At 52.1% G+C, this 16,189-nt stretch overlaps 1 protein-coding gene across 5 annotated transcripts; it reads right to left on the bottom strand.

Moving 5' to 3' along the window:
- Positions 1-464: 464 nt before the first annotated feature.
- PTMA (prothymosin alpha) lies at positions 465-13,337 on the bottom strand. Of its 5 annotated transcripts, XR_004693679.2 has the most exons (6): positions 13,020-13,337; positions 7,687-7,758; positions 6,936-7,026; positions 6,236-6,396; positions 3,046-3,119; positions 1,410-1,461 (listed from the first exon to the last, which is right to left on the bottom strand). XR_004693679.2 is itself a non-coding variant. In XM_035133181.2 (5 exons), the coding sequence occupies exons 1-5, from the start codon at positions 13,062-13,064 to the stop codon at positions 1,414-1,416; spliced, it is 330 nt and encodes a 109-aa protein (XP_034989072.1). In that variant the 5' UTR covers positions 13,065-13,332; the 3' UTR covers positions 465-1,413. The 5 variants fall into 5 exon arrangements, 2 of the variants coding, with proteins under 2 accessions (XP_034989072.1, XP_034989073.1); XM_035133181.2 differs by lacking the exon at positions 6,236-6,396 and having other exon boundaries at positions 465-1,461; positions 13,020-13,332; XM_035133182.2 differs by lacking the exon at positions 6,236-6,396 and having other exon boundaries at positions 465-1,461; positions 6,936-7,023; positions 13,020-13,331.
- Between the last annotated feature and the right edge of the window lie 2,852 nt (positions 13,338-16,189).

The raw sequence follows: 16,189 nt of genomic DNA, 5'->3' as shown, positions 1-16,189 counted from the left end.
TCAGCGTGCTTTTACACGAGTAGAATGTGTGCTTTTATTTCAAATGCATCTCCGGGTTATTTGTGGGGCATAGGAATTTGTTCATTCTTTAAAAAAATAATATAGTCTGGCCCACCACATGGTCTGAGGGACGGCGGACCGGCCCATGGCTGAAAAAGGTTTGCTGACCTCTGGTGTATACAACAACAATGATTAGGCAATAAATGGAAATCAATTGGGCAACGTAATCGCTTTTTAAGGGTGGTTCCTCGGTCTGGAGGGCACCAGGTTGGCAAAGGCTGGGCCCATGCTGCAAATGCTTCCAGGTGTTTTTTTCAGACTACAGCTCTGCATTGCAAGGGGTTGGACTGCATGACCCTTGGGGTCCCATTCAACTCTATAGTCCTACTATTCCAACGGGCCTCTTTCCCACCCCACCCCCCAAAAAAACAATAAAAGGGGAAAGAACGAAAGCTACACAGCAATTGTACAACCAGCTTCGTTAGAACAACTCAGCAAAATAAAATTCCGGTTTATTGTTGGACAACATCGTTTTCACACATACATCAAACAGGCCAAAAAAAAAAATTTTAACAGCAACTTTGTAGACAAAACAAAAGAACGAAAAAGAAAAAGAAAAAAAGGAAAGAAAAACCCTTTTATCTTTGGCCTTGCCACCTCATACAAACCCACTAGTTATGGTACAGCTAAAGTACATACACAGAAGAGAAAGTTACTGGAATGCTCAGAATAAAGATTGGACTTTTTTGCAATTTTTTTTTTTACAAGGTCGTGTTTTGTTTCCTCCCCCCCCTTCTCCTTTTGAGATAAATGTTTTGGACATGGTCACACCACAAGTAAAGTCAAGAAATATTTCAATTTTTTCCTTTTCGGTAGTTTTGTTTTGTTTTTTGAGGAACAGAGGGAGAGAGAAAAAGAGAGATTTTAAAAAATTAAAACATCACACTTCAAAGCCCCCGCCCCCCTTTTGGTCAATCGGAGATCGCATTAAAAATGGCTGACCTCGTCACAATATGTACAAAAATATAAAATGTAAATAAAAAATACAAACAAATTCTCCTTTAAAGTTACTTTTAAGAAAGCAAGCCGGGCCTTGAAGTTTTCCATAGGGGAGGAGGAGAGGCCGGGGGGGGGGGGGAATCAGGACCTTAACTTCTCCGCTCCCAACCCGGTCTCCCCCCACTAAAGTGGCATAATTTTCATTCCACTCAAGAGTTGGGAGAAGGGCTGCCCCCCCTCTACTTGATGACAAGTGACCACAGCAAAAATGGGGTCTGGGGGGGGGAGAGGAAGAGGAGGAGGGGGACATTTTGCAACAGGAGCTTCAAAGGTGAAGTAGGTCACGCTGGCCTTTAAAAAAAAATTCCTCTTAAGTTTTTTTAAAAAATGTGTTTTTAAAAGTAGCTCTGTGTCCTAATCGTCTTCGTCGGTTTTCTGCTTCTTGGGATCCACTTCATCATCCTGTGGGGGAAACAGTATATTATGTGTAAGAACATAGTGCCTACAACCTCGGAACTCCCTGCCTATTGACCTCGGCCACACCCTTTTCGGCACCAGGCGAAAACAATTTTGGTTCGGAGAAGCTTGCCCAGATCATAGAATCATAGAGTTGGAAGAGACCACAAGGGCCATCCAGTCCAACCCCCTGCCAAGCAGGAAATACCATCAAAGCATTCCTGACATATGCCTGTCAAGCCTCTGCTTAAAGACCTCCAAAGAAGGAGACTCCACCACACTCCTTGGCAGCAAATTCCACTGCCAAACAGCTCTTACTGTCAGGAAGCTCTTCCCAATGTTTAGGTGGAATCTTCTTTCTTGTAGTTTGAATCCATTGCTCCGTGTCCGCTTCTCTGGAGCAGCAGAAAACAACCTTTCGCCCTCCTCTATATGGCATCCTTTCATATATTTGAACATGGCTATCATATCACCCCTTGACCTTCTCTTCTCCAGGCTAAACATACCCAGCTCCCTAAGCCGTTCCTCATAAGGCATTGTTTCCAAGCCTTTGACCATTTTGGTTGCCCTCCTCTGGACACGTTCCAGCTTGTCAGTATCCTTCTTGAACTGTGGTGCCCAGAACTGGACACAGTACTCCAGGTGAGGTCTGAGCAGAGCAGAATACAGTGGTATTATTACTTCCCTTGATCTAGATGCTATACTCCTATTGATGCAGCCCAGAATTGCATTGGCTTTTTGAGCTGCTGCATCACACTGTTGACTCATGTCAAGTCTGTGGTCTACCAAGACTCCTAGATCCTTTTCACATGTACTGCTCTCAAGCCAGGTGTTACCCGTCCTGTATTTGTGCCTTTCATTTTTTTTGCCCAAGTGTAGTACTTTACATTTCTCCTTGTTAAAATTCATCTTGTTTGCTTTGGCCCAGTTGTCTAATCTGTTCAGGTCATTTTGAAGTGTGATCCTGTCCTCTGGGGTATTAGCCACCCCTCCCAATTTGGTGTCGTCTGCAAACTTGCTCAGGATGCCCTCATATATTTAGGATGCTGATGCAAGTTGGAACCAGTCTCTCAGTCCATTGTTAATTTAGACTTTTTAGAAAGTCTTAAAAATTTTTATTCATTCTTACTCATCTCTGCATACCACTTGCGAGATTTCTTGTCCCCGATCGAGTGGTGTATAAATTCTATTAAACGGATCAGGAATAAATCTTCCTTTGCCCAGCTCTGGAAATCTTAAGCGAGAAAGGGCAATGGTACAAAAGCAGCCAGACTCCCTTGCAACCTGTTGGCCTGCAGATGCTTTGGTCTGCAAAAACAAGCCACTTTTCAGTTATCTCCCCATCGACAGATGCCAAAAGGTTTCTTCTGTGACTGAGGGAAGCAACAGAAGGGCTCCAGCTCTCCAATTCTCTTAGGGCATCCCCAAACTGCGGCCCTCCAGATGTTTTGGCCTACAATTCCCATGATCCCTAGCTAACAGGACCAGTGGTCGGGGAAGATGGGAACTGTAGTCCAAAACATCTGGAGGGCCGAAGTTTGGGGATGCCTGCTCTAAATCTTGCACAGCCACAGACCTAAAGCCACTCACCTCATCGTCCTCAGCTCCCCGCTTCCCTGGGGGCCCCTCAGCCTCATCGTCCTCATCGCCATCTTCTTCTTCACCTGGGGGGGGGGAGACGACGATGGGCGTGAAAGAGGGAAAGCGAGAGGAGGAAGCTGAAAGATCCACGCCCTCCCACCATGCCTGGTCCAAGCCTCCAGGAGCCCTTAGGAGAAGAACAGTCTCTGCCTCGGCAAGGAGGCATAAGCCACGACCCCCCAATTCTCAACGTTTTGACTTTTTAAAGCTCTGTTCTTTTAGCGTTTGTAGAATGCAAGGTTAAAATGCACAGGTGCCACTTTTCTTCTTTTTGTGCAAGAAGCTACATTTCTGCATTTTACTTCCTCCTTCCATTTCCCCGGGAGCCCATTCGAGGAGGGTGCTTGCCTGCCTGCCACGAACAGGGAGAAGGAGCTGCAGGTATTCTGCAGGAAGGCTTATTCATTCAATCTCCCTTCTGCCTTTTTTCTTTTTGCTTGTTAGGGATCTGGGCTTTAGCAGTGGCTACAAATGGTGCCAGGGGCCAGTAAGCAACTGCCCCTTCTCTCCACAAACGTTGGAATCTTTTATTGGCTCAAAGAGTTTCGTTTGCAGATGACAAGACGCCGTGCGTTTTTGGTGCAGTGGGACAGTTATCTGTTTAATTCCCCCTGCCCCGGGGGGGGGGGGGGAGATAAGATAGGGCCAAAAGGCTAGTGAAACTTTGGGGAGGTGATACGTGTGCCCTGTTACACCCAAGAACTATGTGCAGAGGGACAGTCCCTACGTACAGATGCAGAAAACTCTGCAAGCAAGCCAGGGTTTTAGGCACAAGGCAACACTGGGACAAGCACCTTTTGTGAGAGTAAAACCCACATCGCACAGAAACTGGGAAAGAGGAGAGGCCTCCGTTGTAGCGGCTGCCGAGCTCAGCCAAACCCAGATTGTTCCTGTGTCCCCGTCCCAACTACAGTACAAGCCTGCCTTTAATGAGGTGGGACGGAGAGAGCCAAAATTCATTAGTTCTGACTCAGGACATTTTACTAATTGTCAGGGATCCTGCCAAAGGACCAGATCCTTCAGAACTGACAGAGAGAAAAGAGTTTAGATGGAGCACTGGATTAACCCAGAAAAGGTCTGAAATAGGCCAGTGGATTGGGGACGCCTCGGAGAGACACTCCAGCACTGGAGAGATCTGTTTGTGTGTCCCCCAAACCCCCCCGTTTAAGCTCTTCTGGATAAGTGGCCTGTTTGAACCTTCCACATTTAGGCCAGTAATCTGGCTTAATTGTCACCGCAAGCCACAAGGAGAGAGCGGAGTGGAAGGAGGCCTCGGGGCGAGAGGAGTGGAGAGATTAGGGTCACCTGGGCAGAAAAGCTGCCCCACTTCCTCCTGAAGGGGGATGGATGGCGGCCGGCTCAGGAAGGCGGGATTAGCTCAGGCAGGTGGCTCAATGCTGCTCTGCTTCATCTCACACAGAGTTTTAAAGTCATGGGGATGGGAGGAAGCTCTGCTGGGCTGCAAGGGAAACGGACAGAGGGGAGAGAAAGGGCCGCCTTTTGTGCCAGGACATTCTTGGCTTCTGGAGCTGAAGTAACGGGATCCATGGAGCAACCAGATACTAGTGTTTTTGAAAGGGAAGAAAAAACACCCTTCCAAGGCACTTTCGAGAGTAGGGGCCCAATCTGCTTCCCCACCGCAAAAAAGCGCCTTTGTTCCTTCTGGTGTTTGGGAGAAGAAGTAGTAATAGTGTTAATGTTGATGTTCTAAATGTTATTTTATAGGAACATTTACTTGCCTCTCTGAACTTTTGTGCTTGAGAGCTCTCAAAAAGTGGATCCTGCAAGTCCTTGATGCTTGCAAAAAGACTTATACTTCAAGGCTTATAATCGTCAGCCTTGTTTGGTTGTCCTTTGTGGCCATATGGACAATGTATATTAGGTAAAGGTAAAGGGACCCCTGACCATTAGGTCCAGTCGTGACCGACTCTGGGGTTGCGCGCTCATCTCGCATTATTGGCCGAGGGAGCCAGCGTATAGCTTCCAGGTCATGTGGGCAGCATGACAAAGCCGCTTCTGGCAAACCAGAGCAGCACATGGAAACACAGTTTACCTTCCCGCTGTAGCGGTTCCTATTTATCTACTTGCATTTTGAGGTGCTTTTGAACTGCTAGGTTGGCAGGAGCTGGGACCAAACAACGGGAGCTCACCCCGTCACAGGGATTCGAACCGCCGACCTTCTGATCAGCAAGCCCTAGGCTCAGTGGTTTAACCCACAGCGCCACCTGGGTCCCTGGCAACATATGCTTAAAATCGGATTGATGATGATTGTTAAGGTGAGCTGACGTTCTTTGTTAGATTTGCAATTTTTTTTAAAAAAGTGCAAATCATAATGATTAATGCCACCACCCTATATGAAAAGGTATCAAAGGCACCTATCTCCCCCCCCCCCACCTCCTTTCCTCGCAGGCAACCCAGAACGCTTCTGCCACATCCTAGTGATGTGTTGACATCACCGCTCCATTGCCATGGTTTCCGAGCTCTGCTTCCCCACCCCTTTTTCCTCCTCCTCAATCACCACAGGTCGCCAAGCAACGCTCCCCTGCCCAGCAACCGATACCCAATTATGCAAAGCGGCCGAATGCCACAGGGGACTCTCTCAAGGATAAGAGGCAATAGGCCAAGTGTGATTTTCAGGGGACGTGCAGAGCGTTCTCCAGAAAGGGGCAATGTTTCTGGCACCCAGGGGTGTGTTTGTGTGTGTTGCACGTTGTCTTGTTTTTCACGAGAGGAGATGCTTTTGCCAGCGGTTCAGAGCCACAATTAAAGAGACTCCCGGGGGACGCCATTAAAGGCAAAGAAACTGGGTAAAGGGAACAAGGAGCGAGGCCGTTAATATTTTATTATTATTGGGGGAAAGAGGGGAATCAAAGTGCTTAATGCTAAGCCACAACAGCACCCCTCCCAGAGATCTCCTCCAGGAAGCAGCCTCCGGGTCTTGCAATCGTGCAAGAGACCATTGCAATTTATCCACAGGGTGAAAGGGAAGGAAGATTTTCCCATTGCAAACGGTTCTTCTCCCACCCAAACCCAGACTTTTGGGTTTCCTAGCCCATCGCGGAAATAATATCGTGCACAGTGGATAGCCCACTCGCTGCAAACAATTAAAAGTGGTTTAAAACGCCACAAGGAAATATACCTGGTTGTCACCTATACACTCACACACCCAGGGGCATCCGACACATTAGGCCCCCTTTGGGGAGTGTGTGAATGAGTCTCGAGAAGTTTACCCCCGACTCCTCAGCAACAGAAGGGGGAAATGTTTGGGAAGCCAGCTGCAAAATTGCAAAGGTGCCAGGCCTGCAAAGGAATGGCAGGAATCAAATCCTGAACGGTTCCCCCCTCCCCCCGCATCTGAACAGACGCCAAATATTCCAGCTTCGCCGGGGAGGCTGAGGCTGGGCTTCACGGGAGTTGGGGCCCAAAACACACCTGCAGGTTAAAGGTGTGGGGCCAGGGCAGGTTTCTCAAATCCCCACGCAGCAGTCGCTGGGAGATCTCAGGCTAGTCACAAAGAATCTCTGCTGAGCCTGCCTCACAGGGTTGTTGTTGCGGTGGTGGTGGGAGGGGTGGGGGAAGCCCGTGTCCTCCTTGTGGGAGGACACTATATACATACATTGCTCCCCGTTTATTTTGCCAGTTGGCTCTCCTTATGGGAGTTGGTGAAAAAGCAAAATGCCTTGCCTGTCGTGCTCAACCCAGAAAGGCCATTAGGGGGAGCCACTGCCCTCTGCAACTGGACACAGCTGGGGCAAGGGGGAGCAGCTGGCCTTCTGCAAGCAGAAAGGGGGGCCCCTTGTGGTGCGTGGGGGGAGGTCAGAAAGGGAAACGAAGGTCACCTTCTTCCTCGTCCTCCTCGTCCTCGCCAACTTCTTCTTCTTCCTCGTCTACCTCGTTGTCTGCTTCCTGCTCCCCATTTTCCTCGTTCTCCTTGTGGAAACAAAACACACTTAGGAAACCGCCAACTCGCCCCCTGCAAGATCTCACTCAGGTTTCCAGCTTCTATCATGCCTGTTGCAATCCTAGCAACATTCCTGTGTTGTGGCAATCCAACACATGTGCTGCAAAAGGGGGACGGGGCCAAAACTAAGAGCCAGCAACACCCCCCCCCCACTGAGCCGATGCAACAACTTGCAAGCCCACAATAATTTACGGTTTCAATCATCACCATACGGTATTGGTTGAATGAGCTTACATTTGCGTTCTCTTAATTATGCTTTTACCAACAAGACTTTCAGCTCAGGGAAGAGAAACCCAACTACGTTGCAGCAGTGACAGAGCATCACGCGCAAGGCCCTGGGTTCGAGTTCTACCACCTCCAGATTCCTCTGGGGAAGAGAAACAGGAGACACCTCACATGGGGAGAAGCCTAGCCTTCTGCAAGCTGGTGCCCTCCAGACATTTTTGATAAACACCCCCACCAGTCCCAGCCAGCACACCAGGATGGGAGCTGTGGTTCAATGCATCTGGGGTGGGGGCGGGGGGGGACAGCTTGCAAAAGGCAGGGTCCCACAGCTTGACCCAGCAGAAGGTAAACTTCCTATGCCTCCACCTGCCTATGCCTCACTTCTCCTGGCAGAAAATACTTACAGCGTTCCCATTAGCTGGGGCATCTTTGCCATTTTCTGTCTCTTCCACGACTTCCTTCTTCTCTTTCAAGTCCTTAAAAGGGACAGAAATAAACCAGAGTGAGTCACCAGGATTTCAGCCTCCAATATGGTTGACGCTCTTTTTGGAAATCTGAGGACTCCTTCTCCAATGAGTTTGGTTTGGTGCTTTTTTTTGGGAAGGATGGGAGGAGGAAGGAAGGAAAACAAGAAGATCACAGTGGCCGGGAGATAGTATAGGAAACGAACTTATTCCTCCCCACCTGCATGTGGAACAGCTTGAATGCAGAAGTTGGGACTGGCCACAGTAAAACCTTGCTCCCCCCCACCAAACCAAACAGACGGGCTCTGCTTAGGCTGCCCAGTGTTTGACAAACACGCGTCAACCTCAGGAACGTAAAAGCCCGGCTTTTAATGCTGTTCCAGCAGGGCTCCACCGCCACCGTAGCAGACCAGGCTTGGCGTAGGTTAAGTTATGGGAGTCCAGAGCACAGAAACATTCCCCCCACCGGCCTCCGGCCTGATGTTACGGCACGTTCCCTTCCTCCTTATGAAAAAGCCAGCGGGGTGAGTCAGTGGCTCATCAACAAACCGCCAACCTAACACTGAAAACCACAGAAGTGGGGGGTGGGAACAGAGTCCGGGAACCCCTTTTTGAACTGCAGGATGTGTCTACCTGCTGCTGGCTGGCTGCTGGAATCTGGTGGAAAAAAAGGCACCAGCCATGGTAGGGCCCCCCCTTGCCCACACATTCACAAAAAAGCCTCTGTCACCAGGATCCTGCCCTCTCCCTCTCTGACTGACAGGCAAGCTCCCTTGCCTCAGCCTGCCTGTTGTTGTTTTTTTTAAGGCCAGGAGGTATCCAGGAACATCTTAGCAGATAAACTAAACCCTGTTTGGTGGTTCTGCGACCCGAATGGCTGCATGCTTTGCTCCCCACAGAGAATAATCTGGAAGGCGGTTATGTGCACAACCCTACATAAAGGAATGCTTCCCTGCCCCCCTCCCCGTTCATTCGTTTGGATTAGACTAGCCTCCAAATTATTTGCAGGCCCAGTGCAGCCATGCAGCGCTTAAGCCTCTCAAGACAAGCAGGGCTCCTGGGTAAATCGGGAACAGATTAGCAAAAGAAACACCCGGGAATCTCTTCTCTTGTGTTGCCTCTCTTTCCTACCACTAGGCTCACACCTGTTGCTGAGCATTTTAAATCTGGGCAAAATCAAGTAAGCCTGTTGGGTGTTTTGTTTTTGTTTTTTTCACTTTTTGGATCTGGTTACCTTCACCCAGCAAGGGCTTGCAAACAGATCCATCCTCTCTCTCTCTCTCTGTTTCCACATTGACCAGATTGGAGAAGTATTCCCTGACACTCAAGACACAGATACGAACACAAAACTTCTCTGAGCAACACCCCCCGAAAGAGCAAATCAAAACAGGCTCCGCAATGAAGCAGCTGCAGCGCCAAGGGTTAACCTTGTAAATAAAACCTAGCGCTAGATCATCACAGGCCGGTTGAACATGGTTGATTTTTATTTTATTCTTTGCATGGAGTAGAGGCACCTCAAAGCAGAAAGCACCAGATTTTTCCACCCTCCAAGGCAAATAGACAATACCAACAAGCTTTAACTTGATGCTGAAACCTTTGAGGCAGGAGTCTATAATTACAGGCCCAGCAGAGCTGTTTGCCACTTCAAGACCAGCCACAACAACACTAGCTAGGAGGGGCAATCCAGAACTGCTGGATTACTTAAAAAAAACAAAACAAAAAACCGAACAATTATTTGGAACTGTTCTCTAAAAGCAACATGATGTGTATCAACCTTGCAGAGCCGCTAAGTTGAAATCTAGATGAAACCATTTTATTAACACAGCACCTTACATGCACAGGGCCTCTGGCAGAGGAAACATTAGCAGGAGGCACCTGCACCAACCCAATTTGCTAACTGAGGAACGGCAATAAATAAAACTGCCCACGTAAAGCAAAACTGACAAAAGTACGTATTTCAACCCTCTCCAAAACACATTTGCAGCCTGGTGCCAAGGGTAACAAAAATTGTCAAATGCATTCAAGGGATCATTCCCCCCCCCCCCGCTGCCCTGCTAATTGCAAGCTTTGCAAAGTGCAACTGCTGCCGTCGCCACCACCTGTAACAGATACGCCTATTAACAACCCTGGCAAACATTTATTTTTATTTATTTATAAAAAGCCTCCCACCTACAGGGGGCGCCCGCGCCGCGATTGCTCGACGCTCCGGCCTGCCACGCGCCCGGGCCCATTTCAAAACAGCGCGCCACGGCCGGCGCCCGCTCCGATTGGCCAGCCGCGGCAGAACTCCCGATGCATGCCGGGAAGTGTAGTTCCCCCTTTGAAAGGAGCCGGGAGGGCTGCGGCAGGGCGCGGAGGCGGCGGACTACGATTCCCAAGAGGCCCCGCGCGGGCGGGGGCTAGGGAAGGGAGAGGGAAAAAAGGCAAGAGGGAGAACAGGACGCGGCACGTGGTGGGGCCGCTTTGGACTGCTGTTTGCCGCGGCCGCAGCAGCCGGGGGCGGCGCTGGAGAGGAGGAGCCGCCGCCCGACTGGGAAATAAATCTAGCTTGCTGTCCCCGGGGCATTTGGGGGTCCAAAAAATAAAAATAAATTCACGGGGACGGGAGAAAATAGTTTGCAGCCGAAAATAGGTTCGGGGGCTCACTCCCCCCCTTTTAAAGATAGCTGTGTATATGAACTCTCTCGTCTAGAGAGAGTTACACTTGCGCAAGTGGAGTGAGCTGCCCATTCTGGAAAAAGAAAAGGGTTTTTTTGGGGGGGGGGGTTCTGGGGGCGGAAGTGAATCCCCGTCAAAAGTTCCCTTTCTAAACGATGCTCGAACTTTCACCGCCCCCCACCCCAGTTAATGGTGGCCCGCCCACGACCCCACCATCACTCACTAGGGGCGCCCGCCCGCTTCGACGTGGGTCTGAGGTGCGTCCAAGGGGTTCCCCAAAAACCTCGCCGCGAAAGCCAGCGACACACGGGACGTGAAACGTCCCTTCGCTGCTCGCAACCCTACCACCACCACGCAGGGTTCTGTAGCGGAACTGCCCACCCGTAGCTACAAAGCTTTCAGGCTACCCCCCCCCCAAAAAAAAACCGTGACTGCAGCTCTTGTAGACACCTGTAAAAAGGCCGTCCGCGGAGCGCAGCGCCAAAGCTCGACGGGGCGCAATGAAAGAAATGAGGCTGACAGCAGGGCTTAATGGAAGCTGGAGGCGGCGTAGGAGCACCGGGGACGGGGGTCTCCTCTCTTGGATCCCAGCAACGGTCCAAGCCGCCTGCATCTACCGCCCCCTCGCCTCGAGAGAAGATTGAAACTAGAGGGACGATGCCAGCCGCGGAATGACCTTGCTGGTCTCGCTTCCGTGGCCTCGAAGACCCTTCGAGATGTGGGCTGTGAAAACGGAGGTTGTTTGGGGGAGGGGGGGACGTCGACAGGAGCCCCGTCGGTGGTCTTTGCGCGAACGCTCCCCCTGCCCAGCAAAGTGAAGAGTGCGCGCACGCGAGGGCCCTTAAAAGCGGGAGAGAAATGGCCACCCGAAGGCTGCAAGCTATTAAAACCGCCGACTCTCCCCCCTCCCCGAATCTGCGGGTGGCCAGGAGGCCGAAGGAGCCGCGCGCCGTCTGCTTGGCACAATGTATCCGGCGGCTGCTCTATTGTATCCGCCGCCTATCCAAGGCGGGGGCGGGGGCGGGGGGGAGCAGAGAAGGACGAACCTGTCCCGCCGCCGCTGTCCTTCCCAACGGCAACCGTGATGTTGGCGGCGGGGAAAGGAAAACACCGAGCCCGCCCCCGTCTTCCCATTCATCGCCGCCCAACTACCCACTCGGACGCGTGGGTTCCTCCGGCGAGCCCCGTTACGCCCCCGCGCCATCCGCACGGACCCCCCTTTTGAAACAGCGAGAAGAGCTTCCGGAACTTTTGCTTGGGGCGGCGAGGTGAGACTGAGGGAAAAGGGTCATTCTAGTTCCAAAAGGGGGGTGACATTTGAACTTTAGGTTCGTGGGGGGGGGAGAAATGTCACCCTAGATGTTAGCAAGACCCCCTTTTCGTACCGGCTATGCAAGGTTAAACCGCGCGTTGGTACAGTCCAGCCCGTTTGCTGGAGGGGAGATCTCAGTCTCCCCCCCCCCAAAAAAAGCACCCGAGGGGACGCCCTTGCCCTGTGAAAATCGGGCGGGTGGGGTGGTGGTGGTAGATAAAGCAGGTAGGAAATCTAGAACGACCCCGGGAGGTTCGGGCGCTACGCGACGGGCCTCCGCGACGTGCTCGCTTTCCCCGCACCATGAAACAAAGAGCCCGCGCCGGATGGCCACCAACATTTGCTCTCCGCTTCCCATCAAAGCGAAGCCTCTTTACAGCCTCGACCCCCCAACCCGACACTCAAGTCAACCCCAACCCCCTTCTTCCCGCCCCCGCCTCCTCCCCCAAACAAACCGCTTCCGATTTTATCGCAGCCACCGGGGGTCGTAAAGTTATTTCCGTGCAATTAGCAAAAGCAAATTAAAAAATATGGGGGGGGGGAAGAGAAGCAGACACACGCAAAGTCAACTTGCATTCAAGTACGTCGGAACGTTCACAAAGGATACCCAAGAGAGAAACATCCCTCCCAACGCCCCTCGCTTGTTTTCATAATTTCAGGTGGAAATGGACCAGGGAAGAGCACGAAAAGGCTGCCTTCAACCGTTGGGCACGGCGGGTCTTTCCCGCCGGGTGGCATTTTAGTTCCCTCTCGTCCCGTCCCCCCCAACTCTTTCACTCATCGCACTTTTTAAAAAAAGTCACCGGGAAAGTAGGGGGATCGGAGGGACCCTCTGAAGTTTTCCACGTCTGTCAAACCCGCGAGGCTCCTTTGAATGGAAAGCTCTTTCCAGACGGCTGCTTTGCAACAGGGACCATTGCGAGAGCGAGAGCCCGTAGCTCGGGCAGTTTAAAGAGATTTTCTCAAAAGAAGCCTCCTGCTTTCTCCCTCTCTGATATACAAGCTGTCCTGTCCGCCCCCTCGAGGGGGGGAAAACAATTTTTCTTTCCGCAAAAACCACCTCCAAGGAACAAAAAACAAGCCGGGAATCTTGCGGGAGCGAGGTCTCTGTCGCAAACAAAGAAACGAGGGAAGCCGAGAGAGCGCACGCCGCTCGTCGAGAGACACACACGGACAAAATGGGACTTCGGGGGACGGGGACGGGAGGCTCGTCGAAGCAGATCCACAAATAAGTAGCCGCGGCCGAGGAGGAAAACGGAGTGGCGAGGAGAGGACTCGCATGCGTTCGGTCCCAGTTGCTTACCTTGGCGGAGATCTCGGAGCTGGTATCCACGGCGGCGTCTGACATGGCTGGCTTGGGAGTTGCGCGGGGATATTTCGGAGTGCGGGGATATATCTCTCTATAATCTATATAAAATAGAGCTAAAATACAAAAATAAAGCCCCCAGCGACTTACAGGTCCACCGGCACGCGCCTGGGGAGCAAGAGGGGGAAGAAGCGAAGAGAAGAGGGGGTGGGTGGCAAGAGGAAAAAACAAAACCCCCCCAAGAGCCGGAGCAAGCAAGGCAGAACAATGCAAAGATGGCTTTGGACGGAGCCAGTGGGAAGCTCACGCGGCGCCACTACCTTTAATATAGATTAGTGGGCGGCGCGCTCACTCCCCTGCCCGGCGCGGATTGGGCGGCCGCGGGGAAGAGGGGCCCGGCGATTGGTCGGGGGGCGAACAATGGGCAAGGCTGCTTAAAGCTGTACGAGGCGCGCTTTCCCCCCGCCCTCCCACCCTCCCCTCCCGTCTGGGCAGCGCTGCGAGGAGTAGGTGCCGGGCCTCAGCCGTCCATGCAAAGCGAACAGGACGGAGGGAGGGGAAGGAGGCGCCGCAAAGCGCGCGCGCGGGAAGAGGGGGGGCATGTAGGCCCCCTCCGGAGCCGTCTCCTGCCCCTCCTCCATGTGTGGGGAGGTTTTTGCGCCGTGCAAAAAGCGCATAAGCGGAGCGGGGGAGGTACTGCAAAAGGCGAAAGGCTCGCAGCACGCCCGGAGGGAGGAGCAGAAGGTGGCCGAGTTTCCCCCTTTTTCTGTCCGGCGCGCGCTCCCCTTTCCCTTCGAAGTTGCAAAGCCGCTTTCTTAAAAAAAACGCCCTTTTTGCGCCCCCGCTGAAGCAAAGTCGCTTCCACACGCACGCGCAGGGTACTTCTCTCGGTTCCACCTTGAGCGCCACCATTTTGCGCAAAAAGCAAAGCGCAAATATTGGGGTGCGACGTCCGCGGGTCTTGCGCTCGTGCGCAATCTGCTGCTGGGGGAGGGTTGCAGGAACCTGCCCAGTGGGTGGGGTAGGAGACTTGCGGGGGGGACACACAACAGGGGGTGGGTTTTTTTATTTGTTCTTTTAAAGGTCATGCGCGCCTCTCCGCGCTCTTTAACGCGCCAGCAGGTTCTGGCGGAAGCCGGCGAGGGTACCGCGTGGGCAGCTAGCGAATGTGCTTAAAATTGCGCAGCAGCGCCCAAAGTTCGTGGGAAGTCGCGCACAGCCCGACTCGAACCCCGCGCAAAAAAACTCACAAAAAACCTCAACACGCGTCTTTGGCTCGACTTGCTGCGGAGCAAACAAGATGACGGAAAGGCTGCGCTATTGGCTGGAGAACCGGCGTGCACGTGGGAACGTTTCTCTCCGTGTTCGGCACTTGGAGATGGGGGAGGGGAGGGAGAAAGACGACTCTCGAAACCTGAAGATTAAATTAAATCTCCGCTCCAAACCCCATCTTCCCGATCTAAATTTTCTGGGCGAAATTTCACATTTTAAAAAACCCAGCAGCTCACGCCAAGCAGTTTTAAGTGGAGGAGTTTCGCGTTTCCTCCCCGCGCACTTCTTCACGCTCTTATTTACAAAAGCGGGGGAAAGAGGAGAATGCGGGAGAGAGAGAGAGAGACGATTTCTTGCCCTGGTTTGAGAGGGCTAACCGGGAAATTCGACTTGAGCAGCAACTGTTCGTTCGTCCCTTCCGACTTTTTGCTGCCATGCTCGTTTCACAAAGCCCAATGCGCACCGGAGGTGATCAATAAAAGCACTCGCGAGGAATCCGGCGAAATTTAAAATGCGGGTGGCCGATTCCCGCCCCCACCTTTCTTACAATCTCACCTCTCCCCGCCCCGCCTTCTCGGTGCCCACCACTTCAATAAATATTTTGATTATTTTTTTAAAAAAAGGCAAGGGATTTCGGTGCAAGGTACCCTGAAAAAATTGTTAAAATTGCTTTCATTTTAAGCTCTTTGACTTTGCAGTTACCACATGCTGTTTGTTTGTTTTCAACACCAAAAGTTTGCAGGGGGGGGGGCTGGGAGATTTTAGGGGGGTCGGTCCCCGCCGTCCGTGCACCGAATGCCCAATGGAGTCTGCATGGCCTGGGGAGGCAAGCGCCATGTGCCACACTCAAGATGGCGACTGGCGCCCTTGGCGGAGACACCATTCGGTTTCCCTGCGTGGCCAAGGCCGCTAACCGACCGGACCCGATCCAACCGGTTCCCCTGTGCTCTAAGAAAGCCTTTCTCGGTGCCCGTAGCCGTCAGCGACGCCTCAAAGTAGTCGAACTACGCAGTCGGCGACCGAACGGTCCTTGCGCCACACTCAACATGGCCGCCAGACCGGTTCACATCTGCTTCACGGAAGGCGGGATATTGGGCTCCGACGGCGCTCATTGGTCGGCAGCGCCGGGCGAACACAATGTTGACGCTTTGCGGCGTTTTACTGGACAAAGCTAGTGCCACTTGTGATTGAGGGTGTTTAGGAAAAACCGGGACGCAGGGATCATCCTGGCTCGATGGAATGGACTTCAGCTCTCTCGCCGCCTTGTATTGCAAAGGAAAGGAAAATTCTCGTCTGCAATCGCTGGTCTGGACTGCTGGTTGCAAAGGAAAATGCTAGGTTTTGCCTTATTCTCCCGTGACTTCAATGAAAAGCGGTGCTGCAGGGAAAGAAGAAGCAATTCGTTTATCCCGGACGCCGCATGGACTATGGTTTTTCCGCTGCTTCTGTTTTGCGAACATTGAAACAGTTTCTATCGACTTTTGCGCGGGGTTGACTTTTGCAGAAAACAGCTGCAGGTTTTGGCATGCGTTGTTCGTGCCTTCGAGCTGTTTTGAAGCCCCGCTTCTCCGCCTCCTGTTTCGTTCCACAGTCCTTCATTCCTGACGTCTAGCTTTTTCTTATAGTTAGGGTACAAGGTGCACTTAAAATATCAGCACCTCGGACTTCTCCGAGTCGCCCTCTTGACGCTCTGCTGAGCCCCAAACAGAAAGCAGGCTCAGAGAGACGATTTGGCTTTCCTCTAGACTTTGGAAATTTGAGAGCCGAGTTCAAGTCCTGCTCAGCCAGGCCCCGGGAATGTGATTTTGGAGAGCTGCCATCCCCATGCAACCTTCAGCTTCTGCGGAAAGGAAATTATTATGATAGTTAACAAGGTTGTTTCAGGATGAGCAACC

The sequence above is a fragment of the Zootoca vivipara genome, chromosome 5 (assembly GCF_963506605.1).
Source record: "Zootoca vivipara chromosome 5, rZooViv1.1, whole genome shotgun sequence".
NCBI classification, from domain to species: domain Eukaryota; kingdom Metazoa; phylum Chordata; class Lepidosauria; order Squamata; family Lacertidae; genus Zootoca; species Zootoca vivipara.
The sequence above is the reverse complement of the archived record's forward strand: the minus strand, read 5'-3'. Positions and strand labels throughout refer to the sequence as shown.

Coding starts and splice junctions, on each gene's coding strand:
- PTMA (XM_035133181.2), bottom strand. CDS start 13,064: ATGTCAGACGCCGCCGTGGATACCAGCTCCGAGATCTCCGCCAAG. Junction 7,759..13,019: donor GCTCCGAGATCTCCGCCAAG/GTAAGCAACTGG, acceptor GTCCCTTTTAAG/GACTTGAAAGAGAAGAAGGA. Junction 1,462..3,045: donor GGGGAGCTGAGGACGATGAG/GTGAGTGGCTTT, acceptor TTTCCCCCACAG/GATGATGAAGTGGATCCCAA.